General features: G+C 42.6%; 1 protein-coding gene across 1 annotated transcript in view; it reads right to left on the bottom strand.

Annotated features, from left to right (window-relative positions):
• nav1a (neuron navigator 1a) overlaps positions 1–27,123 on the bottom strand; it is a 78,541-nt gene that overhangs the window by 12,004 nt on the left and 39,414 nt on the right. The window contains exons 7-12 of the mRNA XM_079171304.1: positions 10,596–10,734; positions 6,715–7,018; positions 2,680–3,463; positions 2,035–2,556; positions 1,039–1,080; positions 27–175 (exon numbers count right to left, since the gene is read on the bottom strand). Of these exons, the coding sequence (XP_079027430.1) occupies positions 27–175; positions 1,039–1,080; positions 2,035–2,556; positions 2,680–3,463; positions 6,715–7,018; positions 10,596–10,734 (1,940 nt within the window). The remainder of the gene's footprint in view (positions 1–26; positions 176–1,038; positions 1,081–2,034; positions 2,557–2,679; positions 3,464–6,714; positions 7,019–10,595; positions 10,735–27,123) is intronic.

Below are 27,123 nucleotides of genomic sequence, written 5' to 3'. Positions count from 1 at the left end.
GGGTGTGTCCATGGGTTTAAACTCACCCATACTGTTCTTAGAGGTGCGGGGTAAGGAGGTGGGTGAGGACAGCAGGGGAAGAGTGAGCGAGTCGGTCATACTGAGAATAGTATGAGAGTGTCTCCTCTCTCCTTTCTCCTTCCCTTCCTCCTCAACCTGGGAGGCCCCGCTGAAACTACACAAACAGAAGGCAAAGTCAGAATCACTAATAGAAAACAAAGACACTTTCAGTCATTATAGATCTGTTGTTATGTATTAAAATCCGTTGATACGTAATACAATTCATGTACAGTGTTGTATAAAAGTCTGAGGGCATTAAGGAACATCATCTTACAGTGAACACACAAAAAGTACCCAAAGTCAAATTAAAGAGTTATGAAAAGAAGTTTGGAAGAAGAATTTAAAAAGAAATCAACTATGTTTTAAACCCCCTGTCATCTTTAACAGGATATAAACCATATAATACATTTTAATAACACATTAATATGTAGGTATGAACAGATATGAGGACATTTTTATGAAAAGTATTTATTAAGGTAGAGTATTTTCAACAGTTACAACTTCTCCTATGAAGATTTTTTTAGTATTACATGTGTGTTTGCTGACATGTAAACATGGTCATTTATTATCTGTATATATTACCAGCATCTAGCTATGGATGCTTCACAGGAGGAGTTGCTGAATTTAAAGAAGACCTTATATTTCTTAAATGTTTACATACTGCTGTTAAACGCTAAATGGGGAGGTTAAAATAAAGTATAACCAATTGCTAATATCTTCCAACATGTGGAAAGACAAACAACATCTTGGCAGTGGGACACAATGAGATACAATTTTGGGAAGATTTAAGCAGGACTTTTAGAATACAAGTGACAGGGGCAATGAGGATAAACACAATCTGTCATTCGCTGAGGATCCTTTCAATCTGTGTATGTGCAATTAAAACGGTGCCATATTGCATCAAACTATCAGTGCATGACAGTGTTGAGTATAAGAGCGTGTATGTGTGTTTGGAGCTGTATGTGTGTGTCCACTTACCATAAACCTTTCTTTGGCAGTGTGTTTCTGTCTTTCTGAGAACTGTGGAGATTAAACAATTACATTATTTAACCAGTGCTGCAGGGAGTTATTAAACTCTCAAGAAACAGGCAGCAGGCACAAAGAAGCACAGTACGGCTGGCAGACAGCTGGTGTCAGCCAGTAATTATGATTTCAGTCACCGGGGCCCGTACAACACTGATAATAGGCCTGCAGTAATAATGGCCTGGAAATCACTCAGTCTCTGTGTGTGTGTGTGTGTGTGTGTGTGTGTGTGTGTGTGTGTGTGTGTGTATATAGGTGGTGGTGCATGCATGGGGTTGTCCTTATTTGTTGCATTTGTTAAAAATGTAAATATGACTTTTAGCCTTCTCATTAAACCATATTATATAATCTGGGCAATATTTACTAACTCAACATTTATCTCATATACTATCTTGTTGCAATTAAAGTCTCTGGCTTTCTAATTACATCTCAAAGTAAAAGCTATCAAAGTCATATTCAGACAGGTTCAGTTTAGGCTACCACTAAAGTAATATGCTCAAGTATATTCTGATATTCTGAGTATATCCTTAAAAGGCCACAGACATCTCTAGCAGTCTGTGTTTTAATTTTGGGGGAATAATAATATCTCGTTCTGAATAAGGGTTGTTTCTCTGCAATCAAAAAATGTCTCCATATCTTTTCCAGTACGAGGAGTATTTTGTTATCAAATACCAATTGAATCACCTTACCATGTCCTCACTCAATAATGGGAGGGAAGAGCATGATTGTAGCATAGAACAAAGTCAATAATGTATCAAAGAACTTCCCTGATCACTCCTGCCTTCCCTGAACATTGAATAATGATGGTGCAGTTCATAAGCACACCAGTAGGTGGAGTTACATAGCAGCATTACAAAACGTGAATGACAAAACATCTGCTTTAAGACTTGTAGATCGGTGGGATGTGATTGGGTTTAAATAAATGCACAGTTGAAGACTATTAAATCGTACCTGTCTGTGAGAGATAATGCGACTTTACTTCCTGAGGTCCAGCTGGCAGGAGGGCCTCTGTCTTCCTGTCTATCTTTGTGGCGGGACTCTAAAGTGGTGTAGCCTCTCACCAAATTCTCCCTCTCCCTTGCCTTCTCCCTCTCTTGGGGCTCTGGGGCGAGACTCATCTGGAGCGGCAGCGACTCCATGCTGCGATGCAGCCCAGACAGACGAGGGTAAAGCAGGGGAGAGGTGCTCCCTCGGCTTCCTTGAACCCCGAGAGAAGAGACCTGCCTGGGCCCCAACCCAGTACCTGAGCTTGGGAAGCAGGACGAAGAGTTCACATTGAGTAAAGGGGCGGGGCTGGGGGTCAGGCGGTGGCCAGTGGAGCTGCCTGCTGACCTGGCCAGGTCCTGGAGCTTAGAGTAGGGAGGAATCTTAGGTGGCAGGGCGTCCTGAACTCCCATCTCTAGGCTGTTTGAGTTCAGCTTGTCAAGCTGGGCCATGGATGGAGGTTTTGCCAGGCTGCGCATTCCTGATAACCTAAAGACAAGAACAATGTTGCGGCAAATGCATATTAATACTTTGTTTTGTTGGTGAAAGAGTGCTGAAAAGTACTGGGAAATATCATACGGTATTTTTGTGGTAGTATTTGAACCCTGGTACCTGTGTGTGTTGGTTGAGGGCAGATCCATGCCTTTGCCACTGCTGGGAGGTCTCAGCCCCTGTAGCTTCCCTCCGTTCTCTGAGGGGGTCTGAGCGGGGCTGCCCTTCAGAGACCCACCTCCACACTCCGAGTCAGATACTACAGCTTTGGCTTTGGCCCTCTCTTTCTCTTTCTCTCTGTCTGTCTGATTGACAGGCGTGGGACTTTGGATCCCACGACCACCTGCCTTACTCAACCCAGAACCAAACCCCGAGGCGGGCTCTTTGAGTCTACCCTGTGGTGGTTTGATCAGCCCTGAGCCTGTGTCCAAGGTAGTGCTCACTGGGCGAGCTGAGCTCGGCCGGGTTAGAGTCAGGGTGCTCGTCTTTGCTGGGCGAGGCAGAGAGCGGTACTGGAGAGACGTCCTGGCATTTGGAGATAGAAAACCACTCTGGTCGCTGTTTGAAACATCAAGACTAGTCTTGCGTCCTCCACTGCCACCACCAGCCCCTGGTTTGACAGGAATACCTGACGTTTTGGGAATCTTCCCTACAGTTGCAGAGCCGCAGGGTATGGGAAAACCGGCATTGCTTGTGCCATTATTGGTAGCTGTGGAAGGCTTCTTGAAGCCAAAGTTTCCACCAGTTGAGGGCCTGACGAGGCCGGACGGAGGTTTACGTTGCTCACCAACAACGCTGCCATTTCTTAGGTCTTTACCGGCATCTGAGGAGGAGCGCTGAAGCCCAGAGGTCTTCAATGCTAACCGAGACTTATCCATTGGCCTGCCGTCTGACTTCACTGAACCTACAGAGGTAGAAAGGGGAAAAAAGAAGAAAAAAAATCACTGATGAGTAGCTTGAACAGCTTCTGTTGGTGAGTGAGACTAACTAAGCCATATTAGGACATGTTATCTTTTCTGACCACCTACACGATCTGACTGTCTGCTGATAAAGACAAATCCCCGTCTGAGCAGACAGACAGTGTGTAGACCAGATTCTCAGCCAGCTTCACCCTCACACACACACACTGTTATCATGTGGTTACTCCTCTTTTCCATCCTGATGAACTAAAACAGTTTTCTCTGGCTTTTCCGGGAGTGCAGAGTGCTGAGATTAACATGTGCGGCATGGCTGTGGAAAACTGGTGTTCACATTCACAGAGTGTGTCTGCGGGTACAAAAGCGCATGAAACACCCAGTATAACTGAGTTTATCCACTCTTGAAACCCGTTTGGGGAAAGAGGTCAGAGTGAGCGATAGCCTGGGTGAACGGAGGTTAAAGGACATTTATGTGATTTTGTTCCCATCTGTACATTTCCCAGTTGGCAAATTAACTGGACTCGTTTGGAAGTTATTATGAGAACAAAACTATTAGACACATGTGCACTGTATGCACCACCCACACAAGTGCGAGCCCACACAACCCACGCTCTTAATTTGTATCTAATGGGAGTTGTTATGGGAGGTTTATATACAAGGCATTAACAGAGTCAAAGAACTGCTGTTGAATGGGACCCACCGGCGTGCTGCCTTGGGACATCTGGAGTCACTTAAGGGTATTGAAAAAGCCCGCAAAATACACACGCATAGGGCCAGACATATATATATACACACACACCACACACACTCACAGTTCTCAGTGATTGGATCTTATAGGAATGTGGCACTGACAACACGCTTACGCTTGGAGCTATTTTGTAAATGTGAAAATTTTGGTTTACATGTCAAGTCATAAAGTCAGTCCATCGTATAACCGCAACATGGCACGTTCCAAGAGCATTAAGCTGCAGAAACACACACTAGAATCCAGACGTGCGTATTAATTTTGACATGAATAAAACCTGATTTACTGACACCCGCTGTTGAGACAGTAGAGCTCACAGCTTGACACAGTGGCATGTGTAGAAGTCTCCGTGAATCACAACATGTCTCGACACAAGAAACCTGCATGTCTGAAGAGATGGACATCTGAAGAGGGAAAGCCTTTCCATAACATTTCTAACACTGCCGTCTCTGGATGTTGAAGGAAAATGGCTCATTTATATTTCCCTTCCCTAAGTCTTCTTCTATTTAAGGCCACTGTGGTATAAGGGAGATAATTATGGAATGATGTATCCACACACACCTCATATTCCTGTCTATCCTTCCTGAAGGTTTCAAGAGAGACGAGCCGCCTCATTCCAAGACCCCACATTGTCTCCCATCAACCATCACAGTATAAACATGCATGTGCTTGTATTTGTGGTTGTTAAGATACAGTATCAGTGTTTAATTGTGTGTATGTGAGAGGTATTTAAACATTTGTTGCCGAAAGGTGGCAAAATGTATCTGTAGGTGTGTGTCTGCACGAGTGCACGTGACAAAAAAAGAAACAGAGAGAGAGCAAGAGATACATGATACATCAGTGCTGACAGACTGATGAATACCTGCACTGTGTCACACTTACAAACTACATTCTGCTTCCAGCAGGTATGCAATGTGCTTACACGTGAATGATAAGTGAATAAAAAAGAAAATAAAACTAAATCAGTTTGATGATGTCTGACTGTGCTGTTAATGGATGCTGTTGTAACATAATGAAAAGTGAGGCTGTGCTGATAGCTGAATGTTTTTTTTTAACAAATTGTTGATGTTGGTTCCAAAGCTCTACCAACATCTCTGTAAACAAACCAAATAAAGTAATAACTCTTTGGAGTTATGCAAGTTATGTCCAAAGTACATCAAATGTAATTTGAATAAATGTTTAATGTTAAAGTGTTGTGTAGCGTTTACCGAATATTGAATAATTTTCTGTACAATTAGTGGAAAAGAACCAAATATTTACACTATATTTACTATAAAATAAGTATACACTATAGAGGTGCTTTTCTATCCCTGTAAATGTTGCTTCTTCAAAGATCTAACTCTCTCTGTATCTCCTCCAATGCCGAAAACATGTAGACACACAACACACACACACACACACACACACACACACACACACACACACATTTACACACAATCCTGCCAAACGTCAGCACTGAACTGCTCTCCAGCACGAGCGACAGAGACCTCTCCAACTGTCTAAGAACGTCTGCTGCTGATTTGGTGAAATTCATGAGCTCCTCCACAGTGATGATCATTTGAATAATTTGAGTCTGAAACTCAGATTGAATAGCCTTGAAAGCAGATTCATACTGTTCACATTAATAACAATAACAGCCTGGCACACAGATCACAGGCTGGTTTAACACACTTGTTTGGCATATCTGTCATTTCAACAGCTGGCAATGCAAACACAGGACAGTCCCACAGAAAGAGGACTGTTTACACAGACACTGTGTATCTAGCATGGCACACAACAGCACAACCGATATCCATTTGTTTTGGTTGTCTATATGTGTGTATGTGTGTGTGTGTGTGTGTGTGTGTGTGTGAACGCTTACGTAAACGGCACACAGATGGTGAGCTTAAAAAGCAGCTGCACAATCGGCACTATTGTGCACTTTGTGTGTGAGTGAGAGTGTGATGGGTGACACTCTGTAAGGCTGGCACAATCTCAGACGTGTCTGCAATCACAAACGCACACTATTGCAAACACACACCGTCTCTGGTCCAGTTGTTTTGGGTACAAGGCCTTTATTTAACGGCTATAAATTCTCTCTGTCCGGCACAAAAATAAAGCTTGCATAGGAAAGGCTGGACCAATAGGAAGAAAGAAAAAGAAAAAAAACACTGTTACTCTGTGTGTGTGTGTGTGTGTGTGTGTGTGTGTGTGTGTGTGTGTGTGTGTGTGTGTGTGTTTGTGTGGTTGGCTGGCAGGAAGGGAGTGGGTGGTGATGGGCGTTTGATACATGGCACCACTTTCTAAAGGCCGGGAGGGTGGGCTGCAGCTGTGGATGAATGTGTGGGACAAAGACAGAGAGTGTGTCTGTGACTGTGTGCGGGTCTGAGACTACCCAAGAGAAGGGAATATTAAAAGACAGTCAATGTGTCAGTCTGTTCACGTTATGAAACCAATCCAAGTGTAGCTATATATATTACATCTTACTGTGTGTGTGTGTGTTTCTCCTCTTACCTGCCACTTTCAGCCCACTCTGAGAGGTGTGTGTTATCGGGGAGGTGACTCCTACAGGTGGGTTTCTTCCTTTCTTCAACACGTTTCCTTGACCCAGGGTCTGAGGTTTCTTCAGTTCGCCCTTCCCTCCTTCAAGCCCCACCCCCTGCGTCCGCGTCTTTTTCCATTTATTGGCTGATTCGGACTTGAGACTTCCTGTATCGTAGACACCGCTGCCCTGGCTCTTGCGGATGGGTTTGGTGTCGTCACTGTCCCATGACAGACCGCTCTCCACCAGAGATCTCTTCTCTGCATCTGTACGCATCTAGAATGAGAAAGACATTATATACAACTGTTTAAGAATTGAGTGCGTGAGCTCTGACTTCCAGAAAACGGAGCCAAAAATGATTTGTATGTCTATGGTGCGTTGTTTGCTTTCTAGGCATGGTTTTACTTGTCTATATATATCTAAGGAGGCTCACCTCAGTATGTTTTGACTGCCTAAAAAGCAAAGAAAGAGAGAAACAAAGCTTTTCTGATCTCACATAAAAAGTGTATTTGACTTTTATTGGTAAGTTAGTCAAATGGAAAGATTCCTTCATACTAGAATCAGAGCTGTAAGGATATATTAGTGTCATTTTGTTCAAAAAGGAGGACTTAAAGTTTATATGGATCTTTATATCCAGCCCTGAGGTGTTGGTGGAAGTACAAACGAGTACCTGAAAGCTTGAGTGATAGGCGTACCTTAGATAAAGGTTGTAGAAGTGCTTTGGATGAAATCCTAACAGCTATTATGCTGTGTCAACGGATCTATGTCTGTGACCAGTGAACAAACTCCCTGCCCTGATTACGACCATGTGGTATGGTTAAACGTTTTGAAAAAAGCTATTAAGTGGCCCTTGTGTTAGGACTTTTTGTAAAGATTATTTTTGGGTTCTTTTTGCCTACATTTTATAATGACAGTCAGGAAAGGCCACTTTTAGCACAAGGAAAATGGTCAAATGAAGAGCTGCAGACACCTCCTGCAGTTTTGGTTGATAATAAAACTCAGGTACTTTATATACAATATGATACGGGAAAGCAATGTGCCTTTTTGTGTGCCACTTCTAAGATTATAATAAAATAAAAACTTTAGGTATTGTACTCCAATTATGTAATGCTACAACTTTCCGTTACTAAAAGAATCTATTTTCTCTTTGGTGATTCACGTCCTGACATGCCTTAACATTATCCATGTTACAGAGGTAGCTTGGGACACTGGGAAGAATGAGCCAATGGAACAACTCATTGGATCATTTAAATGCAAAAGAACGTTGTGTGCCTTGAAATCTCTGCTTATGTTCATCATTGGCCGCAGTTTGAAAAAAGGCATTTGATGAGGTGTGTGTATACTCAGACAGAGCCTCAGACTCTGCCTCATCTTCTGAGAAGAAAAACATGTCCAACCCAGTCAACCCATAAACACGCTCTCTGATGTCTCATCTCTCCAGTTGTATGCTCCAGTTGAACACTTCAAAAGAGAAGAAACTACCCAACACACACACATACTGTATGTATGCATGTACACACACAGCTCAGACACAAAGACTCACACACACACTGAGCTACGTTAGAGAAAATAGACAACACGGCCTAAACAAAATCCAATAATGAAGAATGAATGTCAAATGTTAAATTAAAGGAAATGTGAGGTAATTACTTAGACATGGTCTTCTGTGCGTGTATGTGGTGAATAAATATGTACGTGTACTGACACAACAACAACTAAATCAGGTGCTACTCGGTCTACAAGTCAACCTTTGTTAGAGTTAGCTACTTTCATAAATACACATAATGCACAATCCCTGTGTAAGTGTGTAAGAGGCTAGTTTTGACAGAGACAGATTATTCTCTCCCTGTAGGAGACTGACAGTTACACAATGCATCAGGGTGTGTGTGAAGGTGTGTGTGTGTGTGTGTGTGTGTGCCAGTTCAGGACATTGCACCCAGCGGTTCTCATGAGGACTCATATGCTGAATTCCATTTTTATTAAAACCAATAGACCCCATGGGCAGGTTCACATCACATGAGGGGGAGGTATGAGTAAGTGTGTGTGTGTGTGTGTGTGTGTGTGTCCTCTCTGACCGGATAAAACATTGTCATTTCCTCACACATTCCCTGATTATTGAAACAGGCAGCGATGAGATACACATCTGTCCAAATAGCCGTGGCAAAACAAGATAACAACACAAACAGCACACACATACACACACACACACATTCAAATGTATTGGGAAACAAGGTGTATTATCTTGATCCACCTCCATGTGGAAATGAGGAAATCTGGGTTCTTGTACCACCTACACACACACACACACACCACTTTCTGGCTTTGATTCTCTCCCTCTCTTAACCATGTCTTCTTTGTGCCCCCATCTCTCCTCCACCCTCATATCCTTGTTAAGTACATTATGCAATATGTGGGAGAGATGAGGAACGCATGTAAAGTCAGAGCTGCCTTTGAGGGAATTAAAATCAACAGGAGTCGGAGGAGTGATAAAGAGGAGAAAATGGAGACAAAGAATTGGCTTCAGGACACAAAGACAAAGAGAAACCGATAAAAAAAAAAAAGCGTTGGTTGAGAACGGCGAGAGAGGAGGGAGCCATGTGTATTAGGGTGCATGATGAGGTGATGGTTGGTTGCCATGGTAACGATGCCATGGGGGGGTAATGGTTGCTATGACTCCTGCTACTAGGCGTGGAGGGAGGCGCACCGGTTCTTGCGGCTCGCTGGCCCGGATGCAGGACTACAGATGGCTGTGTGTGTGTGTGTGTGTGTGCAGATGGCTGTTCTAGACCCGTCCTTCAATGTACAGGAGGAGACAAAGGACCGCACTCTCAGCATCCCTGCACTTCGGTTGCCATGGTTACGCCGATTCCCTCGCTCTCTCTCTAACTCGCTGCGTCTCTCGTTGTCTCTCTTTCTCTGAGAGCCCACTACATCCGTCGCATAAACCACACTGCGGAGGTGTGACCTACATCAGACGCACACGTTGTCTGGAACCCATACAGCTAAAGATGGACCTTAAAGAACCTCAAGCAGAGCTGCAGAGAGGATTTTAGAAGCACTGAGGATCTTGAGTCCCAAATCCTCCCATCCCCACAGCAAATTATTAAGATCACAGCTTCAGTGCTTCAGTCAGACTCATTATACAACTGAACTGGGTCAAAAATGACTACATCAGTCGGCACATCAGCTATATCAGGGGAGTATATCAGGTAAACCTGAGTTTAAGCCCCATTGCCATCAAGCATCTACCCTTTTGAAAGTGTTCTTTATCAAGACACTGAATCCTTTCCCACCCCAAGGGTGGACAGAAGCTAATTGGCTAGAAAAACACTTTTGACTCAATCAGAGCCTGAACAACAATAAAAGTCCCAAACCTCTGAAGCAGCAGCAACAATGTATTATGGTTTGTATGGATCAGTGTAGATCAGTGACCAACAAATATCTATGGCTACACTAGATCATTTTCTATACTATACTTTAATATACAAATTACAATTAACAGTTCAGCTCTTAATGCAGCTTTAAAACCCCAACAAAAGACCAAAAGGGAGCATTGCTGAACAATGCAGCTAGCCAGCATGCAGTGTGTGTGTGTGTGTGTTGTGGTGAACATGGATTGCTGCAGATGTGTTAAATATCATGGGTGTGCATAGAATACTTAATCAGGCTTTGTCTCTGATGCCCATGTCCTGCTGCCTGTCGTGTGTATTTGTGTGCCCTCCAGTAAATGACACATCATTCAGCCCCTCATCAATAGCTCACTGGATTAACAGCTTTATCAATACTACTGTAACCTACACACACTGCTAATGCATCTGTATGTTGTGTGAATGCTTGTGTGTATGTTACTTACCACTATGGCTGAGTTTCTGCGGGAGCCGATGGGTGTGGTAGGAAGAGAGTTGAGAGTGGGACTCGTGTTGAACTCTTCAGAGCTCAGGTTGTCTGAGCCGTCACTCAAACCACTGCTGATGGAACTGCTCTCATCCCAACTAAAAGACACAATGACAAAGAAGATGTGTCAGATAACATTCATATATCAAAGCAGGCTGCTTCTGCAATCATCGTGGAAATGCAGTGGAGTAGCTCAGCTAATTTGAACAACAAAAAAAAAGATAGAGTCAGCTGGAATGAGTTGCGATTGAGAGCGCGTGGAAATTTGTTAGCAAGCAAAATACAAAGTCAGGTAAAAGTAATGACATTAATTGGCTAAAAGTAAAGAGGAAGCAATAAAAACAGTTTAAAGTAAAAGATGGTTGACATAGATATCTAAAAGTAATTTATAAATAGTTCAAATAGTTCGCTAAAAGTAAAGAATATGTAGTCAAATAGTTAGCTTACAGCAATGCATAAATGGTTACCATAGATAGCTACTGCAAACATGATACAGTACGGGTACGTCTTAAAAATAGTTAAAGAACAACTGAATAAATGTACCACATCTTGTAGTGAGGAGAAAGAAACAAATTTGCTATCATCCGTCATCAAAAGTGTCATTTCATAGCCTACATCAGTGTGTTAGACTGTGTACTGCAGTAATTAGGTTAACAGACAGATGGTAGCGCTGCGGTCCTATTTTCGGGGTGAACAAATTTGGTCAAGTGGTTGAGATTGGCGGTTGGTAAACCTGAGTTTAAGCCCCATTGCCATCAAGCATCTACCTTTTTGAAAGTGTTCTTTATCAAGACACTGAATCCTTTCCCAGCCCAAGGGTGGACAGAAGCTAATTCTGTTTCACATACCACTTCACGCTCTCTTACCCATCAAAACAAAACAATCTGCAACAACGAACTGGATATCTCCCCGAGGTTACACACTGCATGAACTATGAAAGCTCCACCAGCTCAGTAACATCAGCTCACTTGGCTCCATGTCTTCCCGTTTGTCTTTTGATTAAATATTCATAGACATAGACCTCATTTAAAACTCCTGCCTGCACTACATACTTAACTTTCACACTGCATACGATGCGAACACTTGGCAAACTGAGATTTGGAGCGCCCTCGACATCATCCTAACCCACGCACACGCAAAAATAGCACTGAAGAACATATACACTGATGCATGCGCCCCCGAGTGCATGCAGTCTGTGCCAGCACTGTGAAGTCTGTCCACTTGGCACACAGCTGCCTAGCCAATTTTATTTTTCCCCTAAAGAGCAATTGTTCTGAAAATCCTCCTGTGATATACAGGTTGTGGATGTTTCTACTGTGGTTACCTCTGAAAATCTAAAGCAATAGTATCGATAGACATCATACTTAAAGCAAAATCACACTCAGATTATCAGCAAACTATGATGTTCCATGTATACCAAGAACTGTTTTATGTTACAGGGTTGTACTTCTATGTAGCCACTATTCCTCAATATTCCCCTAAATCTTATCATTTCTGATATTTGACAGCCAGAGGTCATACAGCACATGCTATTGAGTTAACTAGATTGGACCATGGTCATGGTCTCTTGTGTGGTCTACCCAGGAACTCGCTGCTAGAATCTAAACCCCAACCAGAAGAGATCACATTACTCCAGTTGTGTGTCTGTTGAAGGCTATTGATACACTTGTGGCTTTCAAGAATTTTTTTAACATTCCTGTTTAATCTGGCTTTTCATTACTTTTTCTGTTTTTAGGTATTTTATTATTCTATTTGATCTTATTTTCTTCCCTCGCCTTTCCATCGCCATTTCAATCATAGTTTATTTCTGTGTTGATTTTTGTCTCACTGTTTTATTATTTAAATCCTATAATGTCCTTTGTCGACTTCAAATACAATTAGAGCTATTTTCATTTTCCGTATGTGCTTTTTAACAAACCTCGGAAATGTGGCTGCTCTTGTAACATTTAGTTGGATGGGTTTTCCAGCAGAGAAAAGGTGATTTGAGCCCTTTATTTTATAATACTTGTATCTAGTGGCTGATTATATAATTGTCTACTGTGTCTATTGACAGCGGAGAAGATGGTATTTTTGCCTCTTTACCAATATATTTCTCCATTACCTGTATGATTGGTGAATGGCACAATTCAAGAGATTCATTTTGGGATTTAAATTTGACCAATTAACTGTGAGGTGTGTTTGTGTATGTTGGTGCACATCCACATGTGCTTGAATATGTTAAGTGGGTCATGCTTAGGATGTGAGGGGGTTGGGTTTTTATCTTATTAGGGTCAATAGGTTAGACGGATATCGTACTATACTGTAAAACAAGTTCAGAGGGTGGGGCTTGGCTAATGAGGTCATGTATACCGTGGCACATTGGAGGACAGCGGCAGGCCTTCCGGTTGGGTGCCTGTATGGGTCACACTGTACCCTGGGGGTATTGAGGGTGGGGATCAGGGGGAGACGGGCGAAGGGGAAGACCTCCCTGTCTAGCCTGTGAATATGTAAAAAGAGCAGACGAGATTTTACGTCCGAAGTGGCTGTCATGCTGCCTTGTCTGTATGCCAGAGTAGGATTAAGGGCAAATTTCAGATTGGGTCAGACATATCCAAAGAGATATATTCAGATTTTCTGGAACTAGGATGTCATACTTCCACTGGATTCTGATGTATTTTCATTTGCTACGGTATCGGTTTTTTATTCTCAAAACAATGGAGAACAACAAAAACAAAAACATTTCTGGCAATTCCAATTTTGATTATTCATGTTTTGATTTGAACATTTACACTTTTTTCATTCCCCATAAGCTCATAATGTTTTTTAATTAATATATGCAATAAGAATATATGCCATTTTAAGACTTAAGAGATTTAGCACTTTAGTAAGAAAGATGTTGGTCTTCCATATAAGCTCATGTTGGATTCCTGTTTTATAACAGATTTCTATTCACTCCTTGGGAGAAAAATGCACAAAGGAACTATTAAACTTTGAACTCATCCAGAGTGGATCTATATGAGCACAATACTTTTACTTACTGTCGTTCATTTCTCATTGAATAAACTTATTTCTGGGAGATAAACCTCTTCCAACACAGCTGTGGTTTTATATCAGCACCTCTCTGAAGCAACACCTTTCTCTTCATATCCTGTTATTCACTTCAAAGCTATCTGGGAGTCCACCAGAGCTTTTGTGAATGATAAAGCACTCTCTGATGAATAATTCAGACCTGATAGGAAACAGAACAAATACAGTGGCTGCTGGATTCGGTGTCACTCAGCCGACAGAAGTAGAAGACAGGAACCCGTAGACGGAAATGAAGAGGTCAGGGGTCAAACATCATGTACAGCACAAGCTAAATGTGTGAATACTGGATATGAAAAAAGAAAATCAAGAATAAGAATTTGATTGAAAATCCAAAATCTACCAGACAAGGGGGAGACGTTAAAGGCTGCTTAGATGAGACTGAAAGACGCCTAAGAGACTCAGAAATTAAATGAGAGCTGAGATGACACGGCTGCCCGGAGGAACGTACGGTATTGTACAGTTCATCTATGTGTATGTGTCTGAATTTCATTGTCTTGGCAATGATTTGGTCCGCAGAAATGATGTTCAATCACCCTTCAATGACCCACGCTTCTCAGTTCTGAGAGTAGGAAATCTTTACTCAAGTTCCAAAACTTAAACGTTTTTTGTAAAATAATGTCTGTCCAAGTTATTCCAAAGGTTTTCTGGTTGAAAAAAATAACTTTCTTATTTCCAAGCCAAAACCTGATACCCTCAATCAGTGTCTGCCATTATACGACTGCACCAGATCCACTGTTATGTCGTCCAGCCTTTCTTTGCCATCTACAGTCCTCCACCAACACCCCTCGGTGAGATAAAGGGAAGCTTGAAAAGAGGGGCGACGAAACCCGAGGATACTCAAGAGAAGAGGATGAAGTGGCGTATGGGGAGAGAAGAAAGAAATGAAATGTCAGACATGAAAAAGAGAGAGCTATAGTGGAAAGAGAAGTGCTCTTGATGACACATAGAAAACCTCCTCAACAACTCAGGACACGATGAACTCTCTCAAGAGGATCGTCTCTCAACTCTCCCTCAAAACTTCCAACTTGCCTACTCTATCTCAATCAGCTCCATCCTTCCTTCCTTTAACAGCAGCTTTTGAAATCTCCTGTTATAATCTCTCCTCACTCCGCCTCGTCTTATTCATTCTTTAGCAGCAGCTGCAGAGACCGAGGGATAATATTAGCACCCAATTCATCTACATCCCCCCTTTCATAGATTAGCAAGTGTCTCACTGCAAGCACCACTTAAGTAAAGCCACTTCCCTGTCACATTTATAGTCATGTTAATCAGCCTAACCTACATTATAATTTCCTCTGAAAAAAACCCCACCAGCCAGCAATAGTACTTTAACACATACATCATTGTAAGATATTTTCAAAGTGCAGAGTGCAAATAAACCACATCTATATGCCCTGTGGATGTTAAATATCAATGGTCTATTGTGACTTTAGACCTGGTCTCAAGCTAAAGAACCCAGCTGGAGGGAAAGGATCAGGACACTGACAAATAGAACCCTATGACTGTAATTTCATGAGCAAAATGAATATCAATGTTGATTCAATTTTAGGCTGCAATAAATGTCAATTAATCTGAGCGGCGCTTGATTAAACTCATTCTTCACCTCCACCTGACCGATGATTTCCTTTTGTGCACCGTGCAATATGCAGCCTCTATGCCACATGGACACATTCTGTCATCCAGAGCCAGCGGCAACACGAGCGGTTTCCTACTCTAGGAAAAAGCCACAATGAGAGCAAACTTAAACTGCGTCATCTCTCAGAAAGTGAGAACGTTTAACGCAAGCTGCAGAATTTTTCAAATGGTTTGAATAGTTTATTTTAATTTTGCAGATTGATAAAGGTCATGGTGGTCAATACAAACAACATCGTCCTTTCACAGAGACATGATTTCTTTGTGCCTTGTAGACTGCAGAGAGGACCGGCACACCCACACAAACACTGTGCCTCACAGACTATCAAGAGAATAGTTGAATAGACGCTGCTGAGCTTAATATTCAGCTTTTATTAACAGACTTCTGTGTTCCTCTACTATTCAGACTATGGAGCTAATTGCTCTGATCTCAATGTGAACGGTCTTTTTTTTGCTGCTCATTATGAGAGCTCTGCACTCCCTTCTCCCTCTGTCTCCTCTTCTCTCCTGACCTCTTTGAGGTTGAAGGATGGGAGAAAGAAAGTGAGAGCAATCTACTAGATCCAGAAGGAAGAAAAAGCCACAGCAGAGACAAAGCAGCTTTGCCTGTGGTTTGTGGGAGCAGTGCTTGCTGGGAGTTGGAGTCTTGCCAGCCTCAGGGAGCAGACTTAACAGTATTGGTTGATAAGCTGTTCCATCTAAACTAACATTAGTTAAAACTGCATGGAGGCCATTTGGAGGAATGTGATGCTGAAGCTCCTATGTGTTGGGGCGAGTAGAATGTTTGACTTTGCTGCATGATCAGAAGATGGGTAGTGAATGTGGAAGAAGACAGACTTACTGCCCTACACAAAAAGAATAACAAAATAAAGTAATTACCTGATCAATAGTCAATGCACATTATAGATAATGTTAGTGCACTTATGAAAAAGCCTGCCAGTGAACAACAGATCAATGAAATGGAGGAACAAAATGTCATTATCAATCTTGTTTTCCAATTATAGCTCACTTTGCAACAATGTCAGAATATTCCAGCGTACCAGCAAGGTGAAAAGATGTTGAGTAATGTTTGTTAGACCTCAAGGATACACACGCGTTTTGGTGAGTAACATTGAGTGTAACATAACTTTTGCTTGTTTACCAGAAAACCTTTTAAAGGTGGAGACAGTGCTAATGCAATCTGGCTAATGTGGCAGAACTTACTATTAGACCTGTTGAATCATGAGTAAACGGGTTCAACCCTTTGTACCCTCATGGGGTTAAACACATTTTATACAGGGTGATATTTGGACACAGTGTCTCTAATATCTAAAAGCATGGAAAGTGTTTCTGCAGCCCTACAATGGACAGGAACTTTCCATTCCTATTAAAATCCACAGTGTCACATGGCAGAGCCCAAAATGGCTAAATCAGACGGGTTACTGGTTGAAGTGATGCCTTTTCAGGCAAATGGAAAGTAGGGCACTGCCAGACTGGCACTGGGCAGTCGGCTCAGAAACCGGAACGCATGAAAGGGCTGCTGAAGTCATTAGATTCTTTAAAGACCGAACATGTGAGACTGTGACTGGTGCTAGAGATGACAATTTGGTGAGATGCATTGTCGGTGCTTGTGTATCTGTCTGTACAATTCAGTATTTGCAGGTAGATCTCAGGACCGCTTGAAGGGGCAGAAAACAGCAGGACAATTGGCCTCTTAGTAATGTGAGGGACACCGAGAGGACACATCTGCCTATGCACAAAAAACAACAACCAACTGAAATTCACTTCTCAACCATCGCACCACAAAAATACCCTAATTCACCTTACAGCAAGTGTATGAATAATGTTATTTAGTTTGACAGACAGAATCAACTATAAAATGAAAACGAAAATGAGAAATTCAACAGCAACATTAGAACTTGGTGTCTGCTTCAACATCCTCTGCAGGTTTCAGCCTAGATTCATAACAACAGGATGTGGCATGACAGTTTTCTCACAAATACCCGCACTGGTGTCAACACACATCCACACTCACAAAACTAAATGACTCATTTGCAGGGGGGAGAAGCATGACTGACACACCCATCATCATGCGATGCTCCTTCTCTCCAACAGTTAGGGTCAGAGTCAGAGTTGATTTAGAAAATTCAGAAATGACATGATCTATCTATAATCCAATCTATGTGCATAAACCTGCATCAAATATGTGTGAAGGAGCATTCACCTGATAAGATCGAAAGAGAGGGTGAATGTGGCTTATGTGCACAGATGGCTAACAATATGGGTCCCTGGACCGCTTCTGCAGCTTATCATCAGGAGAAAGACTAACACACAGATCTGTGATTCACCTTGGTGGCTTATAAGCACATAGCAGATTGTCCAACAAAATCATTATTTTCCAATCAAATGGAGAGTAGAAATAGGAGCGGTTGGGATGTTATTGAAATATTCTTCCTGGCTGGATGAGCATCTAAAACATTCTGTAGGTTGAATGTTTAAAATGCATAGATTTTCCATCACCGCTGCACCATATAGGGCCATGAAAGAATTCCCTCTGCAGGCCAAGCTTTTATTATATCTTGAAAGCATCAAACTCTGACACACAAGGTAAAGTTAAGACTGCAGACAGTAAAACTATGTCTACGAAGATCATGATATACATTTGCTATCTGTGATTGTACTTCAGTTGCAGGCGGATTGATTACAATGCGTCATGTCAGCTGCTTTTTTCCATAAAGTATCAGCCATCTGCTGCGCTGGAGTCACGGTATGTTGTTATAAGAGAAACACTGCTATACTTGCTGGGCTGACCCTTAGCTTCACTCATAAATAACCACTTTTTAACCATGACGTGTTGTTGTCTGGGCACTTGGGGCACTTGTAGAGTAATTAGCAACAAATCTCTCGTTAATAATGGGTTTTAATTAGCCACCCAATACAGGTTCTCTGCTGAGTTGGTTTGTATAACACTAACAGTAAATCATTGACAAGACCCAATTAAAAACTACATTGTGCAAGCAGCCATCCGTTGGGTACACACTAAACAGAGAAATTAATTTCCTCTTCAGTGTTTTTTTATGATTTCCTCCCCGTCCTATTTCCATGAGGTGGAATGGAACAATGTGTAATGGCTGCGTGGACAGTCTTTTGTACACACACACACACACACACACACACACATGCACACACACCACACACAGCAGTATTTGAGCATTACAGGGGATTACAGAAAAGGCTGGAATTAATGGGCTCGTAATTACTGCTAATTCCATCTGCCAACAGGATCAGGGCAGACCAGGGGCCTCAGCTAGCGGCCCTGTAAGTGTGTATATGTGTGTGTGGTGTGTGTGAGTCCAAGGAGGGAAGTAGGAGGTCACATCCCTAAATGGCCATCGCTGTTGTGCCTTTGACAGGCATATCCCTGACAGCTATGGCCTAGGGCTTTAGGACACAAATACACACACACACATATACACTCACAAACACATCCAGTGCACTAAATTGCCATTGTCCCCTGGAGTGAAGCTTGAATTAGCTGTCAGAAGTGTGTGATGTGAGTAGCTGGTGGGAACGCTAGCTTTGCTCAAGTCACTGCTCTGCTGAGGGTTACACTAAGCCAGCCAGGCTGCGCATTACTGGCTTTAAGGTACATTATTCTTCCAAGGTTTCCTTGCAAAGACGGGGACACATTCTGCGAATGCTTGGGGCTTTTTGGATGGAAAGTTAAAGCACTGAAAAGGCACTCAGATGCATCAGGAATCCTGGTCAGTGAAATGTTTTTTTTTCTGAGTGTGGGGGAGGTGGAGAGAGATGGGTGAAAACTGTACAGCTTAAGAAGAGAAAAAATTGCTCCAGCAAAATTCTCCCCGGACAGCAAATTTATCTCTGAATCTCATCTCTCCTCCTGATCTCTCCAGGGTGGACAGACGAAGTTTGCTCAGAGTTCAACACGTCACAGCTGAGAGCGGACTTGGCTCTGAACTACTTCATCCCCGTGAAATGAAACAGGACAGAAGAAGCAGTGGAAGGCTCCAAGCTTCATATAAGGAACGTTAAGTGGTGAAATACTCTTGGAACCAAAGATGTAGTGACTGTTGATCACGCTGACACCATCTAGGTCATCTTGATCTCCTACTATAGTAAGCCCCAAAAAGGCAAACAGTAGTAGCTGGGAGAGGTGTGGAGAAGATTCTTCTTTGTGTTGTCTTCTTCTTACTCAGCTCAAATAGGGTCAAAGTTGAAAGGTTACTGCCCCTCAGGTTAAACAACTGATGCAGGGCTTTGAATGCAGCCACAATACAAACAATGGCCTTTGAACGTATTTAGCATGCATGAAAGCATCGCTAAATAGAAATGGAAGAAAACTTTCTCCCTACACGTCACTCTCCAAGTGATTTTATGCCCTCAGTGTAAAGAGCATGAGAACTCAGGTCAAAAGCAAGTTTGATTTCACAAGACATTAAAATGTCTCGGTGTGTTAGGTGGTGACCAGCAGAGCTCTTATATAACCCAATAACCCTTGACCCCCAAAGTACCCTGAGCCAAAGTCCTTTTGTTCTCTACAAGAGAGCAGGAAGCAAAAGAGGGACAGCACTCCTGGGACAAGGTGGAACAGCCTTTTAAATCACCTCCATAAGTAGTTCAGTCTGGGGTGCAGTGTGGAGCGCTTCCCAGCTACAACTCAAGGGCTAAAAACTGAGGAGGAGCTAACAGGGGGAACCCCGGCAAGCAGAGGCCCAGGGCAGGGGTTGGATCCCGGGGTAGAATTTCCTCTGGTTTCCCTCCAGACGTGTCAACGACAACAACACAGAGTGAAATATGACACAGCTAACCTGTTGGGTTTAGGGAAGGGCAATTGTTGCACGGAACCAATGATTATTAACTGAGAAATCTAATTTTGATAGGATGGTATTCATTTCTAGAAATGAGGATACTGTCAATGTTTGTAGCACTGTAAAATGCATCACAATGGGGAACTATCTCCCTCCAACACACAATGTCACACACACATGCATGCAAATATAGCAGATTGGGGAACTATGACGTCAGCATTATGTGAGCTGTGTTTAGTGCTTGAGTCACAACAACTGCTCCGTAAATTAATAACATTTCAGGGGGGCATCCTCTCCTGACACAAATAATTATTTTTTCCCTCCTCTGCCTTCAGCGTTATGGTCAGTGCTGTATCTTATAATGACAACAGCTACTCAATTAATGCCACCACTTGATTATGTGTTAATCACCCAGATTAGTACGAACAATAGCAGACAGTTTCCACATTGCCGTGAGATGTGAAATGTGCCGACTGGAGTGGATCAGTGGATTGTCGGCTGATGGTACGTAAGAGTCAGTTTTGGGGTAAATAAAGAGTGCATAACCTGAGATGGACGGAAAGGAAAAAACAGAGAGAAAAATAGAGAAAGCAAAAAAGCAAAAAACGTGTGAATCAAATGTGATTGCATAGCTTTTGTTTTAATCTAATCAAAGAGGCTACAGATCTGAGTAGAACACCACTAAGCACCTGCCAAAGGTTGTCCAAACACCACCTGAACAAAAACGAATGAAAGACCCATTGACTGGGGCAGAGATACTATTTCACTTCATCTGGCTGAGATAAAGCAGACAACTATGAAAACACACATATTACTCCCATGCTGTGGGGTGGGGTGGGGGGGGGGGGGGGGGGGGGGACAGTTAGGTCGCTGTATGTGTGTGTTTTCGTGTGCATTCGTGAGCACATGTGGTGGTGACCGACATGCCCTGGGGGCGCACCCTGCAGGACCACGCACCCATCACCTGCTGTCACTCACAACACACAAACTCTGGTCATGCCACTTAAAGTTGTTACAGTGAGTTTGGGAGACATTCTTTCGCCTCAGGCTGCTCAAAACACACACACACACACACACTTCACATTCCAGCAAGTGTATTCTGGGGTCCCACTCCCTAATCCTCCAACATATGCAGACGCACACACGCATACCATCGCATGAGTGCACAGACACACAAAAATAAAAAGGCGGATCCAGAGGTTCCAATAACACCAAAGTGTACAGCCTCAAGTACATTGCCAATCGTCTCACTTTCAATTTAACTCAAAGAAAATTCTGAAAGTTTCAATGCAGGACATTGTCTGAGTTTTTTTCCTAGAAAACTACTTCACTATCAGGTGAAAATAACATCCAGAGGTTATTATTCTTAGCTTTCTCTCTCGTTCCCCAGCAAGCCTGTTAAGGTGCACTGTTGTCTGGCTGTAGGTCCTTCTCTAGCTTTGATGTAACAGAGAAACTCACTAAACCACGGGGGTGCCACCTCATGAAAATATGAGCTCTGTTTGTGAACACAGACTCCTGTGTGTACAATAAAAAAAGAGTGCATGTGTCTTACAAGCACAGGTTACAAGCATCTGTTGTTTCGCTCTCAGGTGTCTCTAATGACCTTGTAGGCAGGGCAAGTAAAACGTGTTCACTTGATTGCAAAACATCAAGAGTCAGTGGCCGTATGAAATTACTTCAGCCATATGTTTTTCACCAATTTGGCCTTCCGTCTACATTGACCTGAACTTTTGGCCGCCAAAAATGAAGGCATTTGTGAATAAATCTGAAAATGCTGGCAGTGTGGAGTAAATAAACAAAAGCTTTTGTGAAAATTCCAGGCGAAAATTGTCAGCTGCTGGATCGAGCCCCATGCACATGCCCAGTAGAAGAGATTTAAATGTTTTGAATTACTCTGCCGTTTCTATGTGAACAGGACTTTATTTTTAAACATCCAAAAACATGCCTGTCTTGATAAAAGGCTTTCAACACTTAATTTGTGTTTTCAATTGTATCTGCATGTGTGTGGACATGTTTGTGTGCTGAAGATTAATAAAAACATGTCCATGAATCATGAGGGTGTGACAACAATGTCAACAGGCCACTGACCCTTCTAACTCATCCAGCGTCTGAGACGGCAATGTGTGTTTCCAAAGCAACTGAATCTATCTTTAAACCTGGGCCCTTGACTCAAGCACGACGGAAAACAGTTGTGCGTTTGTGTGTGTAACTAACAAAACACTTTTATTCACTAAAATGTAAAAGGTAGAAGACATGAGGGCTGTCAGCCGACAGGTGCCACCTGACAAACCTAATCAACATTTCTCAATAGCGTGATGAATGTTCCGTTTCTCTACCCTCCATCATACAGACGGATATAATTATGATATATTAATTAAAAACATTATGGATTTCATCTTTAATTACCATGCTGGGTCTCCAGTGAAGCAGCAGATGGCAGAAAGCTGTTCAAGTAATCAACCAATCAGAGGTGCACTGACCAACACTTCCCATGGACGACTAAACGACATCGGCTACAACACGAGCCTGGTCTGCATCACAGTTACCAGTGCACCATTTGTATTTAATCAAAATAGACCGAGAGGATTTGGGGTGTGACTCGCACTAATGAGTGATGTCACCACGTCGCAAATCAGCTATTTGGACGGAGGTTGTGTTGTTAATCAGGAGCGGACCAAGATAGGGGTGGGCCATGCTGAGCTAGTTATTTGTATATTGTTCAGATGACAACACACACGGACAGACAAGTTGTTGTTGGATTGCTTTCAACATGACTAATAGAGTTGATCAAATCTCTGTGTTATCTGGAACTGGTTAGCTAATGATGGATGTTTAATGTTTCTTTATCATATGGTGACGCAGACCACATGTGCAGAGTCTCACACACTTACTAATACCACCCCTGGCCTCCATCATATAGTTTATCTGTGTTTTTGACAGAGGGTCCATTTAAGCACACAAGTTCAACTAAAACACGCAGATAAATAGAGCCTGGCTGGTCCTCTGGGTCTCAAGCTGAAAATGTATGTGTGTGTGTGTGTTTCAGTGGTTTAGATGGTGAAAGTGTTTGTGTCTGTTGGGTGTGCGTCTCATGCCCCGACATCAGACCACTCTGCCCTAATGGGTTTACACAAAGAGTCGATGGATGCTATAGTGGTCAGTCAAACAAAAAAGAGCAAAGCTGACCCCCACCACCCCCTGAAAACCCTCCACAGAGACATAATCAATAAAAGCATCTCTCTCCCTGTTGTCTTAATGTTTTTCTAGAGCAAGTCAACTCCATGATTTTTCCTACAGTGAATTGTCAATAATATAGTTAATTCTTAATAATAAAGATAATTTTCAGTATATTTTTATGCCACAAATACAAGTCATTTATGAAGGTATACATCTCCTCAGTCACCACCAACAACGTACTTATACCAGCTGACCTATATTAGCCCACACATTGAGACATAAAATTAGATAATTCTCTCATGGCGTGGGTATATGCATGTATAGCAAATACCAGGAGAAGGCGTCGTTCAGAATGTAGGTCAGCCGTTCAGAATGCGGTTCGGTCCTGCAGCGGATCAATGCGAACACACCCACTCACATGCATACCTGCCTCTGCCCTCCAAAGAGCATACCAGTTGTCATCGCATGCAGCTTTAAAACAATGGGCATGTCAGCCGACTTAATGCACACACGCACATTATGCGCGTACACATCCACATGCAGCATTCAAAACCATTGGCACTTTACTATTCTCATTAACTTAGATGATTTGCAGTAATGTGTTTCATTTGATGTGGATTCCTTTTCGGCTGAGGCAGGAACATCATCCTGCCTTATAGACGCTGCTTCAACAGTCTGTACAAACCCCGACATAAAAAGACACAGTGCTGATCCAACATATGGCTTTGCGCATTGAGGTCTGTGCCTATATGCTGAGTAGACTATAGCTCCATCTATACGCACACCAAAGGCCTGTTCTTTACTCGGCGTCTAGACTAAGATACATTATCATATAACCACCTAATATGAGCGCACGCCTGTCACAATAATGAAACGTGCCACCATGCAGCTGTTGGAGTTTTATCAATGAGACGTGCTGCTGCTTTTTACGCACTGGCTCCGCCGGAGCTTCTACAACCCATTCACCACTATCAGATACCTCACGTTTGTACCGCGTGAAGATCATCAAAAGCAATTGTCGCCAGTGTGTCAATTAGCTTTTCATCCGGCATTCTCAGTCACATGCAGGCTCTGGTCTCATCTATTACCTTGACAGAAAGTGCATTGTCCTCGCCGCGCGCTGCGGAGCCGGGAGCTGCAGCATTTTCCCGTTCAGCACGCGCCCGCTCATTCTACAACCGTCCAGCTTTCACGCCGCTTTGTTCCGGTTTGGCATATCCCGGCCCTGAAGCAAGAGAGTGTGCGAATCCACCGGTGCTTTCCACCGCTGGTAACCGGGGAACCGCCTGTAAGAGTCAGCCGCGTTAACTGACTGACCCACTCCCGCAGTGCCTCCACTCTAACACACACTCTCTCTCTAACACACACACACGCTCACGGAGGGAGGGAGGGAGGGAGGCGATGAGCAAGGGAGGGAGGCATGGATAGAAAGGCAACACCCAGAATTCCTCCTCCTCCTCCGGCCCCTGTTTCGCTGATCGCGACCAGCTGTGCCTTTTCCAAAAGCGAGACTTTACGCGCATCCAGCCGCAGGATAAAAAAAAAACAACGCAGTCATCATTCTCTAAAAGAAAGCCACACATCAAAGACATTTTCACACTCTTGAATCTCTATTTAAGACACGAGACAGCCCACTGACAGCACTCACTGAACCCTCTGATACCAAGTCAACGCTGGCTTTCATTCATTCATTTTCATTTTGTTGTACATTACGCAACAGTGGTAGAAGAAGTGATTGGATCATTTTCTTAACTAATAAATATGAATAGAATGAAGATGTTTCACTAGAAGTAAAGCCCTCACATTCAAAAAGAATTAATGTACCTCAGCATCAAACGTTTATGTACTCATTATACAGGATTGCCCAGAATGTATGATTGGATTGTTATCACTGATGCACTGGTGTATAATATGGTACCACTTTTCAACCAGGCACAGTGTTTATAAGTGGTACTATGGCTTTACTAATGGTTAATAATTTCTTCATGCTTTATATCCATAAAAAGAAAAAAGTTCAGGTTGCCAGGTTGTGAAAAATGCTTTTGGCTGAGATATATATCCTCCTTATCTTGCTTTTCCTTTTTAGCTCCTTAATCCATAACTTCTGTAAAATAGCTGCAGAGTATTATTACAAGAGACCTGAAGACTTATTGTGAAACGAGTAGATCATTAGTAATGGATCTATTTAATGCTGTAATGGATGTGGATCGAATTTCGACTATTTCTTATGGTTGGATACATCAATCTGTGCCATAAAGCATTAGTATAAAGTGGCATATAATGGATATACTAGAGTGATGTACTGTAAAATCTCACTACAGTACCCAAGTAAATACACTTAAAAACTTTCGACCTCTGTCATAACATTAAAAGCAAAACTTTAAATAATATGGGCTTTATTGTGGGGAGACCATAACAACACATATCTCTGAAATAAAACAAACTTTGATTTACACAATACTATCTTTCAACAGTTGCCCAGTGTCTCGGAGACATGCTGGCTAAAAGCCAATACAACGATGGTATAAATTGAACTAGTTTAGGATGTAATGAAGCAGTGAGGGTAAATGACTATAGTGTTTCTATTGTAACAGAATGTGTATTGGCTATTGGAGACTTGCAGAGAAATAGAGTGGGTATCATGTATCCACTCCCCCTTGAGTTCTGCCCCCTCACAACCAGTGGTCTTTAAACACTTTAAGCAGTGAGTGGACCCCAGTGAATAGATCTGCCTGTCTGCTGGATCTGTTCAATAAGTGAATGAAGGGCGAGAAAGACAGAGACAGACAGGGGGGAGGGGAGGGCTAATCAACACTGTCCTTTCAGTGAGGAAAATGGTGTGAGTGGTCAAGAAACAAACAGCTAGAATGATTGGAAAACATAGACACAGTATTAGAAAAAAAGAGATAATTAACGTGCCCTTTTTAAGTGCAGAGGGAACAAAGACAGGATTCTTCAGGCTACCGCTCCCCCGTACCATAGGGCCAGGTGGGCACACAGTGTGTGTGAGTATATGTGCATGTGTGGGTGTCTGATTGGCACTCTGGCATGCTGAACTGCAGGTGTGTGGAGCCACTGCCATCATTGTTGCCTAGCGTTACTAATAAATAGAAAGGAAAACAGTTTCTATGCGGATGCAAGCACACTCCCACACACACACACACACACACACACACACACACACGAGCAATCCTCCTTAAGTCAGTGTGAGCCTTTGCTCTAATTTATGTCAACTCTCATCCGAGTTTCTGGAAAGGGTAGCTGGACAGCGCTCTGCGTCTGTCTGGCCAGCTTTTACTTTGACCACTGACTCATGCCCAGACATGCCTGCTGTCTACCTCGGTTTATTTGCTTCTCCTCATCAAAGAGTGTCTCTTTTTTCACTACCACCCTCCTTTTCACTCTTGTATCTAAGACCACAGTGTTTGTTTTCAATGTCTGTGTGTGTGTGTGTGTGTGTTTTTGGTGCAGTAGGCCAGTATAATTAGGTGGTGATGTAACTGTGTAATGACAGTATACAGGCAGGGTCATCCATATGACCCTGGGAACCTGTCACTCCTCTGCTGATGAAAGAGACAAGCGACCTGGGAAAGCTCATCCCCCTTATCAGACCCAGAACACACACACACAGATGCACATTCAACACTTGCTAAGCCACAAACTGTATATAAACAAACATAAAACACCCCCCACACAGATTTATCAGACTGAAATACTCCTCTTCATAATCACACAAAGAAAATTCTATCACTTCTATTACTATCAACTTAGAATTCAACTGTCATCCTCAGATGTCTT

The sequence above is a fragment of the Pholis gunnellus genome (genome assembly GCF_910591455.1).
Source record: "Pholis gunnellus genome assembly, chromosome: 2".
Lineage (NCBI taxonomy): Eukaryota > Metazoa > Chordata > Actinopteri > Perciformes > Pholidae > Pholis > Pholis gunnellus.
Note: the sequence above shows the minus strand (reverse complement) of the source record. Positions and strands in the feature narration are given on the sequence as shown.